The sequence below is a fragment of the Larus michahellis genome, chromosome 7 (genome assembly GCF_964199755.1).
Source record: "Larus michahellis chromosome 7, bLarMic1.1, whole genome shotgun sequence".
In the NCBI taxonomy this organism is placed as follows: domain Eukaryota; kingdom Metazoa; phylum Chordata; class Aves; order Charadriiformes; family Laridae; genus Larus; species Larus michahellis.
In genome coordinates, this window is record NC_133902.1 from 1,702,908 (window position 1) to 1,724,040 (window position 21,133).

The 21,133-nt window shown below is 43.9% G+C and overlaps 1 protein-coding gene across 3 annotated transcripts; it reads left to right on the plus strand.

Moving 5' to 3' along the window:
* The first annotated feature begins 53 nt into the window (after positions 1-53).
* Positions 54-21,133, plus strand: LOC141746486 (3 beta-hydroxysteroid dehydrogenase type 7-like). Of its 3 annotated transcripts, XM_074595068.1 has the most exons (7): positions 54-1,406; positions 5,161-5,316; positions 7,613-7,721; positions 11,916-12,015; positions 12,879-13,041; positions 14,065-14,518; positions 17,551-21,133. In XM_074595068.1, the coding sequence occupies exons 1-6, from the start codon at positions 1,199-1,201 to the stop codon at positions 14,502-14,504; spliced, it is 1,176 nt and encodes a 391-aa protein (XP_074451169.1). In that variant the 5' UTR covers positions 54-1,198; the 3' UTR covers positions 14,505-14,518; positions 17,551-21,133. The 3 variants fall into 3 exon arrangements, with proteins under 3 accessions (XP_074451169.1, XP_074451168.1, XP_074451170.1); XM_074595067.1 differs by lacking the exon at positions 17,551-21,133 and having other exon boundaries at positions 14,065-15,114; XM_074595069.1 differs by lacking the exons at positions 54-1,406; positions 17,551-21,133 and adding an exon at positions 3,846-3,961 and having other exon boundaries at positions 14,065-15,114.

Consider the following 21,133-nt stretch of genomic DNA (forward strand, 5'->3'; position numbering starts at 1 on the left):
AAGCAACACTATGGCCAGAAAGGCAGCTACAACTCTGTACGTATTACAAAGGAAAAGTAAACGGGGAAATTACATTATCCTATTTATCTTTGCTACCTCTTTTAGAACAGTGTGTCTACAGTTCACAAAAACCTGTGACAAGTTGGTTCAAAGACGGATTGGAAAATATTTGACTACTCCAGACTTCAGCAAATAATTTGCTTGGCTTCAAAGAGCGACCGGTAGCTGATCAGGCGCAGCTTAAGTTATCTCTCAGACTCCATGAGAGAGGCAGAGAGAAACAGCTGTGCCAGAGGGCCCCCACCCCTTAGGACAGGATCAAGTACCCTTAGCCAAACCCAATCCCCCCCTTTTTTTAAAAAAAAAAAAAAAAATCCGCCTGACAAATGGGATAGCACACAGCTTTTGCAGCCTAGCAAGGAAAAAGTGTATTAGCCACTATCCGGCAAATAAAAAACAATAGGGCATTGTTCTAAAGACGATGATAATTAACCATTGTAACAATTTGCCAAAGAATGTGGTAGAGTTTTTGCTACTAGACATTTTTCAAATTAAGAGAGGACTTTCTCCTTCTAAGTAAGTGTGTGTGTGTATGCATGTATATATTCCAACTCAAGGAAGAATTAATTCAGCAGAGCCACACTAGATAATCAAACTGGCAGAGTCGGTGATCGCAAAGTTGCCGATGCCCACTCCTGACCCTGCCTGTATTGCACACAGCACAGCTCGGCGCTATACGCCATCTGTACAAATGCACCAGGGATGGGGACAGGAGCCGCGTAGCTTCCCACTAACGGATGGCTGCCCTAAGCACGTCTCTAGGACACACCATCTTTGTGCAGCACCCAGACAGGTCTAGGCTATGACAACTGACAACCCGGCCCGTGGGAAAGGGCTGTCCAGGATGGAAAACTTCTGGCATCAAAAGTTTGGACTGATACTGGCCATGTACCAAGGCAAGCTGGAGGTGCCCTGCTGATCATGGGCTACTGTGGTAGAAGGGAAAGGCTGAGTCAGACAGCCCAGAATTGACCTGTACGCAGCACTGGTATGTCTGTGGCAGCACTTGTGTGACTGTGCCAATGAAAACCTGATTTATATATAACTGGATGGAGTTAATGTTCAGCCAGTAACTTTATATGACAGTTAAGCTTTAGACTTAGTTCAGAAAACATATTGGCTGAGAGGTTAACGGTGCATGATAGGATCTTGGCAGCAAACTTCTCTCTACTCCTCAACCACAAAAACAACTTCAGAAATGGATAGAGCCTGGGTCTACCTGGTGACAGGAGGATGTGGTTTTATAGGGGAGAGGATCGTAGAGCTCCTGTCTCAGCAAGACTACATCAAAGAAGTCAGAGTTTTTGATTCAGCAGCAAGAGAAGAAGTAGAAAAATTCACCACAGGTAAGAAAAGGGCATCAGCTTCTATTTAGCGGCCATAACCCTCCCTTTCAAGAGAGCTGGTATTATGTTGGAGATGCCATGGTTACAGGCATGGGGTAGGAACCTGGATTAAACAGAGTGCATGAATAACTTCCAGCTCAGAGAGATTTTTCAGCATAGGACTAAAAGCAAAAAGATCCATAGTGTGTAACCCCAGGAGATCTGCCACAGGGAGGATCTAAGCCCCTGAGTACCTGGCACAGGAACTTGGCTCACCCAGTTGTCTCTGCTCAACCAGTCTGACTAACAGCAAAGGGACAAAAAAACATGCTCCTGAACTGCTCCAACCAGTTACCAATTCTGAGAAAAATAACACAAAAATCCTGACAACAACAGAATCAAACTCAGCATCTGCTGCAGATAATGTGGAATAAATTACAGAAATAATTGAGAGAAATCTATAGCAGCCTTACTGTGCTGCGCATAAAAAAGGAGAGGTGGGTGTCAGTAAACATGCTCAAAGATATTAAATTAATCCATTCGATCATATTCTGAGAGCTGCCTTCTGATGTTTCACCAGGGTTGATCGCAGTGAGGTATGTTGGGGAAAAGCAACCTGTTTTACCGTATTTGAGAATACCCACCCCAAACAAGCCAGCGCAGCTCACAGTGCTCTGTGTGGCTAATGGTGGGCTGGGACTACCTCCCTCCCACTGCCCAAACCTTCAGCTGCTTCGAATGGGAGAGGAAAAAATGATACGGGAGATCCTATCTGTTAGGAGGTATCAATAGAAAGGAAATATACTTAAAGCAAGTTAGAAGACTCCCAGGGAAATAATCACAATCAGAAACCCTCCCTCGGCAGACAAACTCACCAGACTGGTTTCCCCAGGCCGATTGCCTTAAAAGCACCCATAATTGAAAAAACCAAACCCAAACCTGTTTAAACCTTCAGGAGCTGCCATAATCCATGCTCCAGGAGAGGTCTGTGGCCGAACACCACAGCAAATGACAGCGAAATGAGGCAGAAGCAGCCCTCAGGGGCCATCCCAACCCCCCATTGCTTTTGCCCCAAGGCAGAATCAGCTCCCCACGACCGTCCTGACAGGTGTTTTTCTATCCTGTCCCCAGGCCACCTCGGGCGCCCAATTTCTGCACTGTAAGGCCATTACTGTTGGTACAGTCTAATCTGCAATTTAAGTCCCTGATTTCTCATCTAACCTTACAGGTAGAATAGGTCAATACTGTCCTTTTTCACAACAATCTTCATGATTTGAAAACCACAACCCCTTTCTAGTCCGTGCTGGTTTCTCCTTTAGGCTAAAACAGGTCTTGTGTGCTCCTCTCTCCTGCGCAGCTCACACCTTCTGTATTGCTGCGCATCGGCATTGCTCTCTTCTGGGAGAGCACGAGGTTAGGACAGAGCTGTGGCCTTCCCAGTGCCGAGAAAACTGTCATACCTTTTTGACAGTCGCAAGAGGCTGCAGACAGGCAATAGCTCCTGAGCTGCCCTCGTCCGGTTTAATTCTCTCGTGAAGACCCACTGCCTCTTCCCCACTAAGCAAACAACTTCTCTTTGTGCCTATCAGATTTCACCTTTTTGTTTTCCAGACTCTATTAGTTACGTTCAGCTTGTACTCTAATCCTCCAGCAAACTTCGAGTGCCTCCCAGTCTGATGTTATCTGCCGATTTAATGAACAAATCTGCCGGATTCTTGACGAAAACAATAAAAAAAGACTCAAATACAGCAATACACCCTGGAGAGCCCCAGGGCAGCCACCTACCACAGCTGGCAATTCCCTGGGAACTGTAATTCAGCCAGCTTTGTGCTCACCCTAATGTGGCTTACTTAGACCACATTTTACCAACTCGCTTATGAGAATGACACAGAGTTTCCAAAGCCCTTCTAAAATCAAGATAGATGACATGGACCTGTTCTACAATATCCATACAGCCTGTTAACTTGTCATAAGAACAAAGGAGATTTATCCAACTTGATTTGTTCTTGACAAATCCATGTCAGCTGCTTCTATTCTCCTTATTATCCCACAGGTGCTCACACACATGTTGTCTAAGTGTGTGTTCCTGAATTTCCTGGGGTTGAAATCAAGCTGTTCTGTAATTTCCTGCCTCTCCTTTACCTCCTTTCTAAGCACAGGTGTTTCATTTACTCTACTGCAGTCTTCCAGTGCCTCCTCCAAAAGTTCTCCAAAGTAGCTGATAGTGCAATAAAGCTGCAGTGACACCCATCGCCTCTTTAGTAGCCCTGCATAAAGCTCATGGGGCCTTATCAATTTGAAAATTTCTCCTGGTTGCCTTGTATCCCCCCTGGATACGAGGCCTCCCTGGCTGAGTTCTCATTGTTCCCTTGTTGGTCTTAATTGCACCAGCTGCCTTGAGACAGGTGAGGCAAAAGAGGCTATTTAACCCTTGAGCCTGCGTGCTTACGGGCTTTCCCTCACCACTATGCAGCAGCAAAATCCTTCTCCATGAGGTTGCTGACACCCTACTCCACCTTTCGGCACTGGCAGAGACTCTCAGCAGGAGCATCCTCCTCCGCACTCTGGTCCTCCAGGCAAGTGTGCTACCCCTACTGTGTGGGCAGTGCCTTCTTTCCTTTTCTGCTCTATTCTTGCTGAATCAAGTCTATGTTTTAACATTAAATCAATTTAATATTAAAACTCCTATGAGCTAGTCCACCAAATCTTGGTTATGCTAATTAAGAAATCAGCTTGATCCTTTTGTAAAACTTCTGCCTCTTCCTACACATCCTGCTTCTTAGCAAATGCTCAGCCAGCTGACCTGCTTTCTTGAACTGTGTCTCTCCTTTGAGTTTGTGAGGAAAAACCCTGTTCTTTCAGCCTCTTGTCCCGGTAGTGGTTCACTGCAGGCTTCCATATCTTAATACTTCCACAGCTGGAGTCACAAACTCTTCCCTAAGCTGCATGATCCTTCAGAAGCCACTACTCTGATCCCTGGCTGCATGGGGCTCTCCAACAAGCCGCCAGCCCAGAGCAGAGGAGACTTCTCCTTCCCAAAGCCCCAAGGAGGGCAGCTTCCTAGCTTCTTGCTGGCCTGTTCCCAACTACACTTAAATCTTACAACACTCTCAAAGCAAGAAAAGTAGCAGGAGATGCCAAAGTAGCCATGTATGGAACAGCTATTTTGAGGGAGGGAAAAAGGAGATATGAAAAAAACCCCAACAGTTCTGAGGAATTTCCTATGAAACTTTTTAACCTGTTACATTCTTTTTCCCTTCCCATCTATAGTATTTACAATTTAAATAAAGCCCTGTGCAATGTCGCTCGAATTCACCTGGTGTTATTCCCAGTAAGCTCTAAAAATCTCCTGTCTTAAGGAAGTTGTTAGGCAGGGCCTCACCCGTTCACAGGTACAGCAGCAAGCCCTGTACCCAGCCCCGGCCGGTAACTCCAGTAACAGTTGCAGTAACTGGCCAACAGTCCCCCATTCTTGCTCAGCACCGTCCTCGCATACACACTAGAAATTTGCAGTGACAGCCACGGTTATTCTGGCCCACAGTTGGTGCAAACTGGCAAAGTGCCGTGCTGAATTAAACCAGGTCTGTCTTGGATTCAAAAATAGGGATGGATTTTCCCCTGGTGTGATGTATTCAAATGGCACAGTGGTTAGAGTGTGCTTCAGCCTGCCCTGCAGAGAAGCAAGCTTTGCAAGCCAGATCCTCACTCTGCAAGAAGGGTAGGATGCAGATTTGTACTTTTGTACTGCATCTATGGTTATATTCTTTTTCTCCAGCTACCACTTATGTGACAGTGATGAAAGGAGACATTCGAGACTACAATCTGCTCCTTGCTACCATGCGGGGAGTTCACGTGGTTATTCACACAGCTGCTATTATGGACTACAGAAACACTGTGCCCTTTTGGGAAATGAGAGATGTCAACGTTGGGGGTAAGCTCTTTAAAACAAGCAATTAAATACAGCCTTAAATTCACACGCCTTGATGTAGTCACACAAGAGGCTACAACACACATATCCCCTCTGGTTTAGTGCTCCCGTGTCCCCTGAATTTCACACGTACCACTCTGCTTTGGGATGAGAAAGGTGCCTGGGACCCTTCCTTTCCAGCGGGGAAGTTTCTGCCTTTGCCCCTCTGTCCTTCCTCAGGGCAGGCCATGCTGCTCCTCTCCACTGCTAAAGCTTCGTCTTAGGAGTCAAATCTGGACCCAGTTATTATATAGTTATTCTGGTCAAGGGTTTAACTTTCAGTAATACTAGTAGTGAGGTGATTCAGAACATGCCTATAGTGGTAAGAAACTGTTTAGTATGTGACAAGGACAGCAATTAAAAGTTAACTCCTGTTCCAGATAGCTTACAGCTTTCCCAGGGAGAAAAATCTACACTGTACACCAATGTGACTATACCAGTTGAACTGCATCCACGCTGTGAAGGGGTGATGTTATTTTAATTATAGTCAGAGTTCACAACTATTACATGTCTACAAGCCGTGCATAACTGAGAGCTCCACAGCACTTTCTTCCTATCACCAAGAGCCGATTTCGTGTTAGGTGCAAGATCTGCTTAAAGAAAATCTGTTCATAAATCTAGGAAATAAGCACAGGCTATAAAAATAATGAAATCCCTATTACAGCAGCAATTCCAATGGCACCTCAGGCTGTTAGCTACTAAAATAGTTGTTAACCACAAGGAAGGAATTTTATATATTTTTTATATATATATATCTCAAACTCGATTACTGCTTAGGGCTCCTACTATTTGCTGATGCATTCAAGGGCAACATTTAAATTCCATCCTTCTTTTCATAGCTGTAGTTGTTTTCAAAACCAGATGCTTTTAAGAGCCTGTACCGTGCATGTGTACTGAGAATATTCAGAGCCCGAGGGTTCCCACTGCCTTTTAATGGCTTTGTGAGATCTTCCCTTCGTTGTCTGTTTGCTATGAGGAAGGTACTTCAGCGTAGTGAGGTTTGTACAGATAGCAGTGAACACTGGGCAACTCCCCTGTTCAGCAAACCAAACACTCTTGCAGATGTTTGTGACATTCCCAGAAAACCACACACGCAAAAATTTTTCCCATGTGACTGGTGACTGAGAGCCTCTTGGAGGAGCACAGTTTGAGATGTCTTAACAGGAGCCTTATTTTCAGAGACAAACTATTCTGCGTTTTTGCCTCCCCTTGGATGGCTTCACGTAGACCTCCCTGACATGAGGCTGCTGCCCTCACTAGGACTTCTCAAAATCTTCAATCGGGAGATTAGTCTAAAGTTTTCTACTAAAATCATAGCACGTAAAGGAATAAAAATGAACTGTATTTGATACCTGCTGTAGACTTCATGGAAAAAAAAAAAACCATAGGGTCAGGACGGGTCAACTATATAATGCTCTAGCTGGTTCCTCTCTGAAACTCAGGCCACAGAAATTCATTCAATTACTGCCTTAAGCCCAACAATTTGTGGCTAAATTGGACTATGCCTTTTCAAAAGACTTTTTGCCTAGAATTAAGGACTGCAAGTTAATGGGCTATCTATCATGTCTTTCAACAAGCCATAACAATGCTGAAGAGTATTAGTGTGGCTATGGTTAATTACCATTTCTGGCAAAAATTTACATCTCTCCTGCTTTGATTCTCTCCCCTTTCAGCCACTGACTGCCGAATCCTGTTATAGTCTTGTTGACTAGATTGAAGAGCCCTCTTCTACAAGAATTATTTCTTCCATCTAGCTGCTTAAAGACTTTTTAATCTGCTTTTTGTTAAGCTGAATGGATTTTAACTCAGCTGTTTCCAGTGATGTTTCTCAACAGGGGTTCTCAGTTAACTTTCCATATTGTGATAGGCTCATGGAGAAGTAAATTGATTCTTTTCCACCATGTCTTCATACTGATTCATGCCCTCTGAAATTATCCTAAACTCAGGATTTCCTTGACAATTTCAGATTATGCCCTTAACGAAGTGAACAGAGAAATCACAAGCCCTCCCCACACAAGGCTCAAGGGCAGAGCCTGATTAGCCAGGTATAAATAGTATGGAGACTTCCGGAAACCACCCCCACGAGTGGCCTCCTTTAAGACCTGCCTCATCAGATTTGAAGCCCCTCAGTATACAACCATGGTTATGCTGTTGTCATTGAGGTTCTCATAGAATCAACTTGAATCAAAATCACAATGAATGCAACAACAGGAATCGAGGCAAGGTGGTTAATGTTTGTCCTTCCCAACCTACCCCCCAGGTACTGAAAATGTGTTAAGAGCCTGCTGTGACCTGAACATCCCATATGTTGTCTACACAAGCTCCATTGCTGCGGTGGGACCCAATATCTCACACGAGCCCATGTTCAGGTAAGGCTAAGCAAATCTTTGCCATCACTCTGGATTTCTGGTTAAACAGCAATGAAACTGCAGCCAGATGGAGATTTTTCCTGTGGCTATGAAGGAGAAGATATGTGTTCCCCTTCCTGTCCATTCCTCATCCCTATGGAACCACATCCCTATGCAACCACGCATCCTCCCAACCTAAACTTGACCAGTAGTGGACACCACTGATTGAAAGAGTTGGTTGAGATGTATGACCCAACTGCACCTCCAGACTGTCCCCTGTACCACTCTGCTCCTCTAAGCTCTAAAATCAGTTTCAGATAAGGTCTCAGATTCTTAAGGCTTGTGATATGGTCAAGCTGTAACCTGCTGTTGGCTCAGAGTTTTTGCTCTCCCCTCACACCAAGTCAATCCAAAAGGCAGGTGATGCTCTACTGTTACCCACCCACTCTCCCTCCTCTTTTCAGCTCCATAGTGAATTGACAGCAAGCCTGTACCCATCTCCTATTATCAAATGTGGTCAAATGTATACAGACTATTTTAGCACTATCTCAGAGGAGAGTTAGTTGGCCACATAGTTTTAGGGGCCAGATGCATTTGGTGTGAAGTCGCCCCACAGTATTCATGTGTAGTTACACTCTTGTGTGACCTGGATCTGACCTGTAAATTGCACCCTTCTATCCCTCAAAATCCTTCTTTCTGGCAATACGCTTACGAGGGCTAACTCCTGGACTTTACACTCCTGGGCATTATGATCAACACATCTCCCCTGTATGTGGCTCCTCTGAGACTGACCCACAGACCCAGAAGAAGCAGCAGAACTTTAGAAAACTGGCTGCTGGAAAGGTGGGATTTGGAGCAATACAAAGACGGCTCAAAATTACGGGGTGGGGGGTTTCCTATAGGACTTTGATATCTAGAACTGACTTTCACAATCAGCTGACGTTCCTGCTCAGGACTCAGCATCTGGATACCTTTTGTATTCATGGGGCAACAGTACTTGCACCTTGAGAACTGGGCTGATATTTCTGAAGACCAGGAGCTGAAGTTTTAGGTTAAATTTGAAGTCAAGTGGAGATAGCTGCAGTCTGATACGTACCATTGTAAGGCTCCTTGCTGATTTCAAGCATCGTTGTAGCCATACAGACTGCTCAAACCATGGAAACTTGTGGGCAAGGGGAACTGGCTCAAAGTCAAGTTTTTTCTCTATAGGCAGCCAGTCTAGACGCAGCTGGCTTCAGTCATTTGGCTCTAGAAATTTGAGCCCAGCCAGAAAACACTGCTTAAGACATAACTTTAAATGACCTGCAAGCCTAAATTTCATGCTCGCAAGTAAGCTAAGGCATAACCCAGTTGTTTTGAAAAGTGTTTAAACACCCAAATCTGTAGAATAAATGTCTGGCTTAGGAAAAAAAAATCCGTGAGAGCAACAAACCTCAATCCACTTGGGACCATGAGCACTACGGGCTCTGTGTCACTGAAAAGCTGGAATTTAGTCATTAGCATATCCAAATCATTTCTAAAAAGGAAGGCAGATACAGGCACATCCTTGTTAGTATTTTAGTCCTGTGACTTAAGAGACAGATGTCTTGAAAAACCTACCCCAAATCTTGCCTGAGAGGACAGTCCTTTGGCTTGTAATGGTAGTACCAATGGGTGCAAGCACAAACCCACCTGGGCTGATGCTCATAGAGCTACACATGAACACCCTCTGCCCACCAACTCCCAATCCTTCCTCCCCACAAACGCAAATAAAACCACTACCTACAGCCTTTAACTTGTTTTGCAGAACACACTCGGGTTCTCCCATGATGCTGGGAGAAAGCCCGAGAGAGTGGTCCTTGTTCTCCAATGGTTTTGATTTTGAACTAAGGGAATGACAGAATACGAAATGAGAGAAGAGTCAGACCCCCAGTAAAAAATTACACCACTTGTCTCAATAGGGAGCCCAGTGAAGATTGGAAGGCAACGTAATACAGCTCTGTTTTCCAGATTGAAAGCACAGGTGATGCAGCTTTCCCCTTCCTCCTCTTCTCATCTCCCCCGTCCCCACCCAGTCTGTTCTGCCCTTCTCCCTCACAGTCCATGATCCTGCCTGCCTTCCTTTTTCTCTGTCCCCTTTCTCCATCATTCCTTGTATAATTTTATTTAACTCACTTTTACGTGCTTGGGAATAGACACAGATAAAGCACGATTAGTCTCTGGACAGGGTGATGGGTGCAGGGATAATGCTCACACCTCAGCATCCGACAATAATAGAAAATGCCTCTGTCAGTCTCAATCCCTCTGAGACAGCCACCGCTGAGATACCTTCTGACAATGCTGCTCCAGTCTTATTAGCGTTCAGTTATGTGTGATCGTTTTGAAAAGCAAGAGCATTATGCTGAGCTCTTTGTTACTACCAGTCTTCAAAAGGGGTGGGGGAAGGCAAACACGAGCAGAGCTCTGCAGCCCAGGAACGGCAGGCAGGTTTGCCCCTTTGTGAAGCTGCTGCTTTTCAAAAGCTTTGCAAGGCAAAAAATAAATTTGGATTAAAAAAAGAAAGCAATTAAAACTAGAACTTCTAGATAACCCCCCTAATTGTCTTGGGCCTCTCCCCGGCTTGCAACAAACCGTGCACAATCAATCTGTTGTCTTGCTTGTTTTCTGGTTTGTCTCTTGCTCATCACCCGTAAACACAGGGAAGGGGAGGAGGGCTTTGTGATAAAAGCCTAGGGTACGCAGGGAGGCTGTACTTCTGATGCTCCTAATTTATTTCTGTAGCTGTAGCACAAGAAGGCCCTGATCTCACCTGGGATATCTGACACATGATACTAGACTGCCAAACAGGCAAGAGAAAGGCAACAGCATTATCCACCTTTTACACATGGAGATCTGAGCGCAGAGAAGAGTAAGCAAGTTGCCCAAGGTCAAACATCAAGCCTGAGTCAGAGTTTGCTCTCCCAAGGCCCAGTGTTTGACAAAAAGACCTCTGCTGCAGACTTGATGCATTAACTCATCACAGGCCACTAAACCCTTCCAAGGGGTGCATCCAAGCCCCATCTGCAAAAGGAGCGTGATAATCCTTCACTGCCCTGTGCGGGGGTACCCTATGCCTGGCAAAGCCTCGTGTTTGCCTAGGGTGAATTTCTCTAGGAGAGCAAAATACAGAGTAAATTAATTTAAAAATGTGAAAAAAGCCACTTGCAGCACACAGAGGGTGAGAGAGCCTGTCCATGCTAGTCATGGCAGCAAAGGAGCACGTGGCCATGTGGTATTCATGGGTGGTCCTTCCCAATGCTTCAAACAAGGTTTCTTCACTCCCCAGCTCCTCCAGAGCCCACTGAATCTGCTTAACCAAATCCTGCAATGGACTAATGTTGATCTAGAACCACTGGGACAAAATACCAATGCCCTGGTAGGCAACAGAGTGCTTTCTTGGTTCTCCTTGGAATTATTTCAGGGCCTGTGAGGCCAGTTACATGTTGGATCCTATGGGCTTTCCTCCTTGCAGCGCTAAGTTAGGAGGCTGAGGAGTATGTTGTCTTCCATAGCGGCAAGCAAGTGACCCCAGCATGGCCACAAGCCCTGCTTGCCCTTAGTCACGGGTCCACTCCTTTGCTATTCCCATCTAGTGTAATTGCTAGGGGAGATGAAGGAATAATTCCAGCACACAAACCCACTGATTGCATGTCTTCCAGGAGATCACTAGCAGCTCTATCACATCACTGGTAAATGTCTCCCAACTCTAATCAACTCTGTGAGAAAATTAAGCAGCAGCTTCTCCTTTTGGTTTATGGCTCACAAGAGGCTTTTCTCTACCTCTAATTAAAAAAATGAAGTAGGATTGCTCTCATTTTCCTGCTCTCCATCTTCTTGTGTTCTTTCCACCTTGTTCAGCGACTTGTGAGTTGCTTAAAAAGGTAACTCCTCTGCCTTCTAATTTGCCTGCCAGAATATTGTTTACGTCAATCACGCTATTAGACAAAAACAAATCCATCTCTCGGAAATCAAACCACCACCCTCAGGCAAGCCTGCCTATGAACACCTAGAACCACACGGTATTTCTTAAGGCCTTGTTCCTCCCAAACTGCAGCAAGGATCTCAGATTCACATACTCAGAGCCAGTGGTAAGTCCCTGGAGAGCAGGCATTGCAGAGTAAATCATGCTGTGACAAACATCTCCAAGGCCTGTGCTCTATTCCATGGTCACTCATCATCTCTCACAATCTATTTCAGAGGAAATGAGGACACCAAATACAGCGGGGAAGTGGAGCTGCCTTATGGGAAGACAAAGGCCATGGCAGAAAAACTTGTATTTGAAGCCAACGGAAAAAAGGTACAAAAGTCAATGGTAGCACCCCTGGTGTTACAGCACAGGATGGGTGGAAGGAGAGAGATGGTTAGAAAGATCCCACAACTCATATCTAAGCGTGTATCCAACTGCTGCCTTGGCTTGGTGCATAAACCACATTACCAAAGCCTGATATTCCCACACCATCAGGAAGCTGCCAAAGTCTCACCAGATCAAAGGGTGCTGCCCTTTGAGCCTGTGCTTTAACTCCACCGGAAGGAATGTGACTTTGGAAAGAGCTGTGTTAAATTAGGGCCCAAGAAACCAGGTTCACCTAGTTCATCCTGCATAAAGGTCTAATTTAAGAGTGATATAAGAATCAAAAATACTAGTGTACCCAGAGTCAGTCACATACCTAAGTTAGCTGGCTAGTCTTTTTAGACTCCCAATACTGTTGGCAGACAGATGAGTTCTTCTAGAGGATGAAGTAGAATGTAAAAATGAGATTTGTGTCCTAAATCACTGCCTGGAGCACCTCTCTCTCCTGGTTACAGTTTGATGCCAGAGAGCTTAGCTGGCTTCCTCTGGTACCTGACTTTGGTTGTTGCAAATACTCACTCATACCTCAGAACTGCAGACAAGTTAATGTCCCTCCATCCAACATCTCTCACTGAGCACCACACGAGTGCAGAAGTGCTACGAAAATAAAAAAAAAAAGTCAAACTGGGCACCTCCTTGCATTTTCAGGGACTCAAACCAGGCCCTAAGTGTCCAGAGCACCTCTGCAAAGGTTCACTCCTCTAGCCTAGTATTCTCAGGTTTTGGTTTTATCTGGCAATCCCAACATCACCGCAGAAGATTTCATCTCTGAATCCATCCCTCACTAACATCCCTCCCTGATTTTACAGCTGAGCAACGGTGGTAAACTCACAACCTGCATTATCCGTCCAAACACAGTGTATGGGGAGAAAGCATCGTTTCTTCAAGAGCTGTATTTGTTAGCCAAAGCCAGGAAAGGTGTGTTGAACTACCTGGAGCCTGAAAACACAGAGCGTAATAACACATACGTGGGTGAGTGAATGATTGCTCTCTTTGCATGCGGTGCCACCAGGCTGTTTTAGTCACGGGGGATTTTACATGTCAGCTTAACCATAATCTTCCAAAACAGATAGATGAGTATGGTGAACGAGCACTAATATTTTTACAACCATAAAACTTAGACTAGCTAAGAGAGTTTTTAAAACAGTTGTTTACATTCTCCTGTTTTTCCTTGGAAGGGTTTCCTTTTTTTTCTTCCCCTCAACATAGGGAAAATGCTGTTTAGAAAACTGAAAAAAAAAGTCAATGGAAAAAAGGAGAGAGATCTAATCTTTCTTTTTCTAGGTAAACATTTCAAGGGATATATGGGGAGAGAGAGAGAAATTCAGGCAATATTTAAAAAATGTTTTTGGTTTGAAAAGACACTTAATTTTTTCTTTATTAGAAGAAATTAAACTAACACTGCTTGTAAAATTCCTTGAAAAAAAGGCTGTACTACATAACTGATTTTAGCAAGCACAAGAAACTACTCACAGAACCTACAGAAACAGTTTGTTGTGGTGTTGAATGCATTTCAGGGCAGTGTAACTCCCCATTAAATCATGCAGAGTTTTAGTTATTTCTGTACAGCACGCTTATATGTCTTTTTCCAAAAGTGCACATAACAGTAGTTTGAAAATGCTGTTAGAGAAGAATCAGGCCTAGATAAATCAAGTGACTTCTTCAAAGGCTCACAGCAGTGCCAGAAATAAAACTCTCGAGCGCTGCCTCCCATTCATCCTGCTCTCACTACAAAACACTGCCCTTTCGCTTCCCATGAACCAGTATCACAAGGCACATTAATTGTCCAGCTCAAAGGGGAGACCAAAGGTTTAAAGGATCTTGGAGGCCTGGATTAACTGCTCAGTCTCTCTACAGTACAGCGGAGTAACACGATGAGCGCTTTCCCTACTTCACAGCGCTGAAGCCGGCAGATCCAACGTACTCGTTCTACAGTAAACAGGAAAATTTAGCTCCTCCTGAATACCTGTTTCTTTCCCCCTCTCATTTCTCCAGGGAACGTCGCATGGATGCATGTTCTTGCAGCAAGGAACTTGCAACTGAAACCAGACATACTCGCAGGACAAGTGTATTATTCCTATGATGACACTCCAACAAGAAAAGGTTTTCTGATAAGGCATCAGCTGTTGTCCTCTATGGACCCCTCAGTGAGACTAGGCTCACACATCCCTTACTGGAAGATGTGGTTAATGATACAATTGCACAGGATAATCAAGGTTATCCTGTACCCTTTCTGGAAGCCACCGGCTTTCATAAACTTGCCTTTACTGAACACAATAGTCACCACCTTCTCCTATGAGACAGACAAAGCCTGGAGGCACTTTGGGTACAAACCCCTCTTCACCTGGGAAGAGAGCAAGCACAGAACTGTGCAGTGGTTGAAAGCAGCTGCAGGGAACCTGGAACCCCCCCAGCCGCATGACAAGAAGAACTAAGCAGCGTGTTTGGGGTAAGGAGAGAGCTTATCACAGCATCAAGCTTCATCTGAACTTCACAACACACACAGCCCTCTGGCAGAAGTTTTGCAAACACTGAGACATCCCAGTACAGAGAAAGAGCAAAACTCGCTGGCTGCAAAAGAAACCCCTTGGCCTGCCAACAACTCAGGTATTTTAAGTGTCGTATGAATGACCAGGGTGCATTTGAAAGCATCCTCTTGCAGGTATGTGCGCACAGATGCAGGGCTTGCTGGCCTCACTCATTCCCACGGTGCCACCACTGCACCGGGATCCCTCACAGGAACAGGAGAGACAGGTTCAGACGAGAGATGGTGCGCAGCAAACACCTTTTTGATAAAATTAGTTAACCAGTTTTGTTCCACAGCCTGACCAGCCTCCATCCCTTTCCATGCTCAGCAAATGGACCTCTCCCTTGCCCTGGTCTCAGGTAGCTGGTGGGATGCCTGTACCTGCCTCATGCTCAAGGCGTCTTCAGTGATAATTTTGGTGAAGGCAAGGAAAGCCCAGCAAGTTCTTGCTCTGTTTTGGGGTTTAATAAAAAAAAAAAAAAGTAATTCCCTTTTCCAGAGCTACTTTTTTTGAGATGCTTCCTGTTATTCTTAATGTGTGGAATGTTATATCTGTTTTAAAATATTATCCCTGTAAAAGGAAACTTCCAATCTCTTGCGCTAACAATGTGTAGGCTGACTTACTTTCTAATCGTACGGATGGATAACTGATGTCTACAAGCTTAGGGGTGGAATTCATATAGTTTGTAACTCAAATTCTCTTACCTCGCAGCACTCCAGCAGCAAAGCAAAACAAATTAAAGCCCACGTTCTGCTGCCGCACTGGCAGACAGCAACTTCAGTGAAGGCCTTAGGGCCTGTGTTTATGCTAAATAATGTCTGAACTTCAGGAGGAAGAGGTCATTTCAACTCATTCCATGGCACTGGAGCTACACAGTCCACACAGCAGTATTTCACAGATGATATTTTCCTAACACACGTAGATCAGGCACTTCCAGAAGATTCACTACAAAAACTGTAGTCTGTACCAGTTTACCATCTCCTCTATTTTTAATAGAGACTGTTAAACCTACATTAAGCACTACAGAGATTTCAGTTTTCACTTGAGCTTGGAGGAATGGGATATTTTTACAATACTGGTTCAAATCTTAAAATTAATTCTGTTGGTATCACACTTCTGTGTTCTGCAAATACATACCCATCTCTTGAGGTTTCCTACAGTAAAAGTGTACACATGTACAAAAAAAGTCTATTTTAATTACAAGTGCCCTAATCCTCCTGGAAAAAGCAAGTTTCAGCATGGCATCCTTGATAGAAATGATCAAAATTTGCTTCTTGTTAGTCACAGTAATTACCCAGGAAGGAAAACAAAGCAATATGGTGTGAATTGCCAAGTTAACTTCACTGAAATTCACCCTCACAAGAGATTTCTTTGAAAAATGAGATTACAAGTCAGAAGTCATTTATTCTGGTAATTCACTAATAATTTCATATAACAAAGTAATTTGGGGGAAACTATTGCAATCTGCTCATAGAGAATTTGGGAAGGCAAAGCGTGTAAGTTACCAGTTCCCTACTGTATTTTTCTCCTACCATTTGTGCTGGGAGGTTTGGCTGGGTTTTCTATTTCACTAAAAATTCCCTTTGCAGTTTTTTGCCATTATTCAAATGGTAGACGACAGCTTGCTACGAATTTGAAAGAAATATACACCCAATTTCTCATGCGCGTTGCCATAGTATAACAACGTTGACCTCAACAGGTTTCAATGCTTCTGAAACCTTGGGTTTATCTTGCCAAAAAAGAGCCACTGGGTGGAGCTGCAAGTCTGTGAGACAGGTACCTTTCCCTCAGGAGTTCAAGTGTTCCAACTGCTTTTGCTATAGCTGTTTTTTAAAATAATCGAAAGATCTGCCCAGAGAGTGGGGCTGATGGACGGGCTGGGGGTCTCCGACCCTCCGGGTTTGTCCTCAGTCTGCAGCATTTGGAGTTTTGGCCTTCCCTTGCCTGACTGGATGCAGTCATCATTTTATCTCCACATAGTCACATAATCAGAGAGACTGAGGAAATTATTTTTCCACTCAGAACTCATTAGAAAAAAATAAAAGTTTGCTTTCTATTTTTAAAAACAGAATTAAATACGGCACTCTGCCCTTTGAGAAAACTTGTGCAAGTATAAGAGCTGATGCCTTCAGTCCCCTTCAGAGCCCTTGTGGGCTTTGGAGCTGCTGAAGGTATCAGATGGGACAGTTGTCGAGGCCCAATGCCATCCCAGAGATCAATGCTTTACAAGCTTTGCTGCTTTCAGAAACCTTGCTGGGAACCTCATCGTGCTTTTGTTCCTGTTCTGCTCATCATCACCTATGGTTTTGATGGTTCTCAGGACACAGATGACATGCAGGATAAGGAGCAGGGATTTTTAAAGGTAGTTAAGTGCAGGACTTTTCAAAAGGATCTGAATTAGTCGGCTGCTTAGCTTATTTTATACCTACCCACCTCCCAGGCTGTGACAAAAGCAAGTAGAGGATTCCCTTTCCCTGCTCATGGTAGAAATGGGGGGAAAAAGTTAGACAGCAAAGCCTCTGTGCTGTTTTCCAAAAAGATGAGTAAGCTTCCTTTGGCTGCCCTGCATTTTGGCTCCTCCAAGCTAATGCTGCTGCAGACTTCCTGTTAGATCCTTGATTTTATCAGATTATAACTTGTTTTCTCCTGGCAATGCTTTAATTCTTTCTACTGCACTGGGCTGTCATTGGCTTTTCTTTTCAGGGTCTCAGCCCTATTATGTAACAGCAGCAGCAAAAAGCGAGGGAAAAAAAATATTTCAGATCTGTTTCTACTTCTGGAGAGGAGCCTTTGTGCACAATTACTCATCCAAGAGATTCAGCAGGTATAACTGCTTCCCCCAGGGGCTCCATTATATAATTGGATTTCAGCCATACAAATTAAATCCTATCTTACCCCTTAGTTAAGCCAGGCAGTAAGTATTTAATGCTAATATCCCTGACAACTATTGCAGGGAGAAGCAGAGATGAAGCACAGAGGAGACAGATGCATGCCTTCTCTACCAGAGGAGCGGGGAGGATGAGCAAGGAGCGCATTGACAGAAAGACACCTGCTATATTTTAAACGCAGGTAAACTTCCCCAGCGCAAGCCATGGTGTCTGCTGGAGTTGTCGGCTGAGCTGGAACACGGTTCTCCCTTCATTTTCCATCTTCCAATGTTCCCATGCGTGCACTGAGCATTCACCCCCCCAACGCGCACACACACACACTTCAAAGAGCCACATGCCTAACCCTGTTTGAGTTTCTATGGAAGTCTCTGTTCTTGTGCAATGTCTGAAGGAAGCAAGTTTGGTAATATTAAAACTCAAGCCAAACACATAAACAAGCAAAGAATCTCCAAATTAAAAGGAAAATCTCAACTGAGTTACTCATTCATCTGCATTTTCTGTTGCGTTCTGTCTTCTCCTGGCATGTTTCTTTTAGACAAAGCCCTCTGGGCAGAGACCATCTCTTTTGGTGTCTGGTACATCAGTCACATAGTTAGTACATAGTAATAAAGGAAAATAGATTCACGGTAGGAGTTAAACCAGTCAGTCTGGTACTGTAATTGGAACATAATCTCATATTGACAGTATTTAACACAGGATGCGCAGGGAACAGATGGCAGCATGCCCGGCCTCAATCGTTCTGCAAATATTGGAAAGAGATTTTCCAAGTCCAGCTCCTGAACCTCATCTCCGATGTCGGAAGCTTTGCTTCCCCAAACGGACCTAGATCCACTCGCTAATCCTGGTTAAAGCCCAGCACACCCATGTACTCCTGACATGGAGCAGACAACCTGGCTAGCACCACTTCTATTGCTAACTGTGTCACAAATATTTAAGGAGATATTTGAAAAAGCATCAAGGGAAAAAGTCTCCAACATCCGTTGGTACAAGCCCTCCCAAACCTCTCGACATGCTCACAGCCTTTCCCTTACAGACACAGATCTTGCCTGTGCCACAACACACGAACCCTTGTGTGCTTTCAGGGTCAGGGATACCCACCAGCTGATCAGCAATTGGCAATAAATTGAGTTGTTGGCAATAACGAGTTGTTCCTTTCTCTAAGCCTAAAATGCTGAGCTAAAGCAGGTGAGAGGCGAGGAAGCACATTCATGGCCAAGATGTATCTTACGGTATGGAGTGCAACTCTGCAAGTGCAGACGCAAACTCAGCTTTCCAAGGCTATGGGAGAAGTATATTATGTTTCTTATGTCTGCTAAAGGAAGTTTAAATTGATTTTTCTCTATTTCAGCAATTAATTCCCATTAATCAACTTACTGTACAATGCTGCACTATAATTCACAAGTTTTATGTATTATATGAATAAAATTGCACATATATTTTTATGTGATTTTCATTTAATTGAATTCTAAGGAGATTTATCTGCTGGGTTATTAATAAATCTTAATATGGCCTATAACACTCAATTGATATTTAATTAACCTGCAATAACTGCCTTGTAAAATGTAAATTAAATGCTTTATTTTTCCAGGCATATAACCTTAAATCAAATTCTTCATTCTACCAGCAAAGCAAAAAGGAGTGGGGAAAAAACAAGATTGCAGGCAACCAAACCTTAGACCTGAAAATATTTGATGTTTAAAGAGGTTCAAAATGGCAGCCGGATCCAGGCTTTGTAATCAGTTCTCCCAAGGAAGTACTTTTCCACTGTCTCCCCACCTTTAAAGATCACAAGAATCTGGGTGGATTTAGATGAAACATCAAAATCTCAGGAGACTTGAAGAGAAATGAGAGGCGCCCATTATTAATAATAAGGTTGCAAATTCCCATAGGTATTGTGGTATTTGGCATTTTTCTTAAAGTCTTGGCTCCTAGAGTCACATTATCAAACAAGAATGTCAATTTTCATTTAAAAATGAAAAAAAGAAAGTTGTTAAAGACCTTTGATAGGGGAAGAAGTTTGCAAACCTAAATGTCAAAGGCATGAGAACTAAGAGACAAAAATACATAAAATTTGATCCTTATCTTTAAAAGTATCAGAACTTTTTGAGAGACTTGAGATGTTTGAAAACTGGGAGGTGGCAACAAATGATCAAAACAGCCTTTATGAGAAAAGATGAGAACAGTCCAAATTATATTTTAAGATCAAACTGTTCTCCTCCCCCTCCCCTAGCAATTTACATAGATCTACATTAAATACTGCAAACTGCATGAACAACTATTTCTGATTTCAAAACTTGGATAGCTAGTTACCTTTGCAAAGTGATTTGAAAACTTCCTGAGCGTACGTCTGTCTAAAATTGATAGGCCTATAAAGTTTTACTGCCATAGCATCTAAACTTAGTATATCTTTCTTTTTTTTAATGCATGGAGCGGTCAATCTGTCTTACAATGTTTTATTAAATAGGGTATTTCCACCAAAGGACAGTAACCCTTACTGTCTGTAATCTGTCTGCATTAGATCACTTTAAAAGGTATTAAATGAAAATCAAAAGTTAAATGTACCATGGATTTTAAAGGTGTCACAGCATGGAAGAATAAAAATGAAGAGAATGGATTCTGACTTGCAATGAATGAACGGAAATAAATCCAGATCTTCTGTAATGGAAAGCCTGTCCTCCCTCGCTGTTCATCCTCTCCAGTCACTCATTCGCCACCCTGCTCCCCTAACTGACAGCCCGGGAGCCCCACTCAGCCTAACCAAGCGCAGGGATTCTGCCCAGGAACTCGCGGGGCCGAGGGATTTCTCAAACGGCTCCGGCATGCTGTGGAGCAGGAGGGTACGTGATCCTGCCGTCCCGTAGTGACTCAAGGGCTCGCGTGAATTGCATTGCCTAGAAAAGCATTGCTGACTAGCCCAAATTTTGCCACTCTCACACTTTGCAAGCAGCTTTGCTGCTTCAGAAGAGGAGTACCCGGAGCGGGGAGTCAGCAGATGCAAGTGGCCTCATGCTCGCAATAATTGACTGGAATTTTGCAGACCTGGGTTTAATCCCCAGCTCCAGCATGGACTCACTGGGTAATTTACAGCTGGTTTCTTCCTCTCTCTCTCTCTGCATTTTATGATTTTGGCAATTGATCAGAATTAGCCTCCTCTCCTTCTCTTACCTTTCATCTTTTTAATGGAGAACGTATCCTGCAAGCGTGCTTTGTCGGATCTGCTGTCAGCCGTCGCTGGAGGGGAGCTGAGCCCAGCCTGAGTCTGCAGACCACAGCTCCTTCCCAGGACACTTGGGTTTTACTCTACTGAATAAACATTGACACGCTAGATTTTTTTTGCCCCCCTCAAAGTAGGTTTCTGATTGAGCTGAATCTAGCACAGCTCTCATTAAGGACTGACCATGACTGACAGTTTACGTTTACTTGGGTAGCACTTTTTATCCAGCAAAGTCACCTGGGAGCTGCACTAAGAAGAAACACAGGAGTCCCATCTACCCACAGACTACTCCTAACGACACTCCTGGGAATTAAACCACAACATGAGGAACAAATGTAATAGATCAAAAATTGGGGGGCTGCAAGTTCTCAGAAGTGCTTAGGACCTGACAGGCTCCCCACAGAAATTTTACCACTAAGTTTAATAAAAACAGA

Excerpts from the sequence above, each read along its gene's own strand:
- LOC141746486 (XM_074595068.1), top strand. The coding sequence starts at position 1,199 with ATGATAGGATCTTGGCAGCAAACTTCTCTCTACTCCTCAACCACAAAA. Across the intron at positions 1,407-5,160 it reads AGTAGAAAAATTCACCACAG|CTACCACTTATGTGACAGTG; the intron begins GTAAGAAAAGGG and ends CTTTTTCTCCAG. Across the intron at positions 12,016-12,878 it reads TTGAAGCCAACGGAAAAAAG|CTGAGCAACGGTGGTAAACT; the intron begins GTACAAAAGTCA and ends CTGATTTTACAG.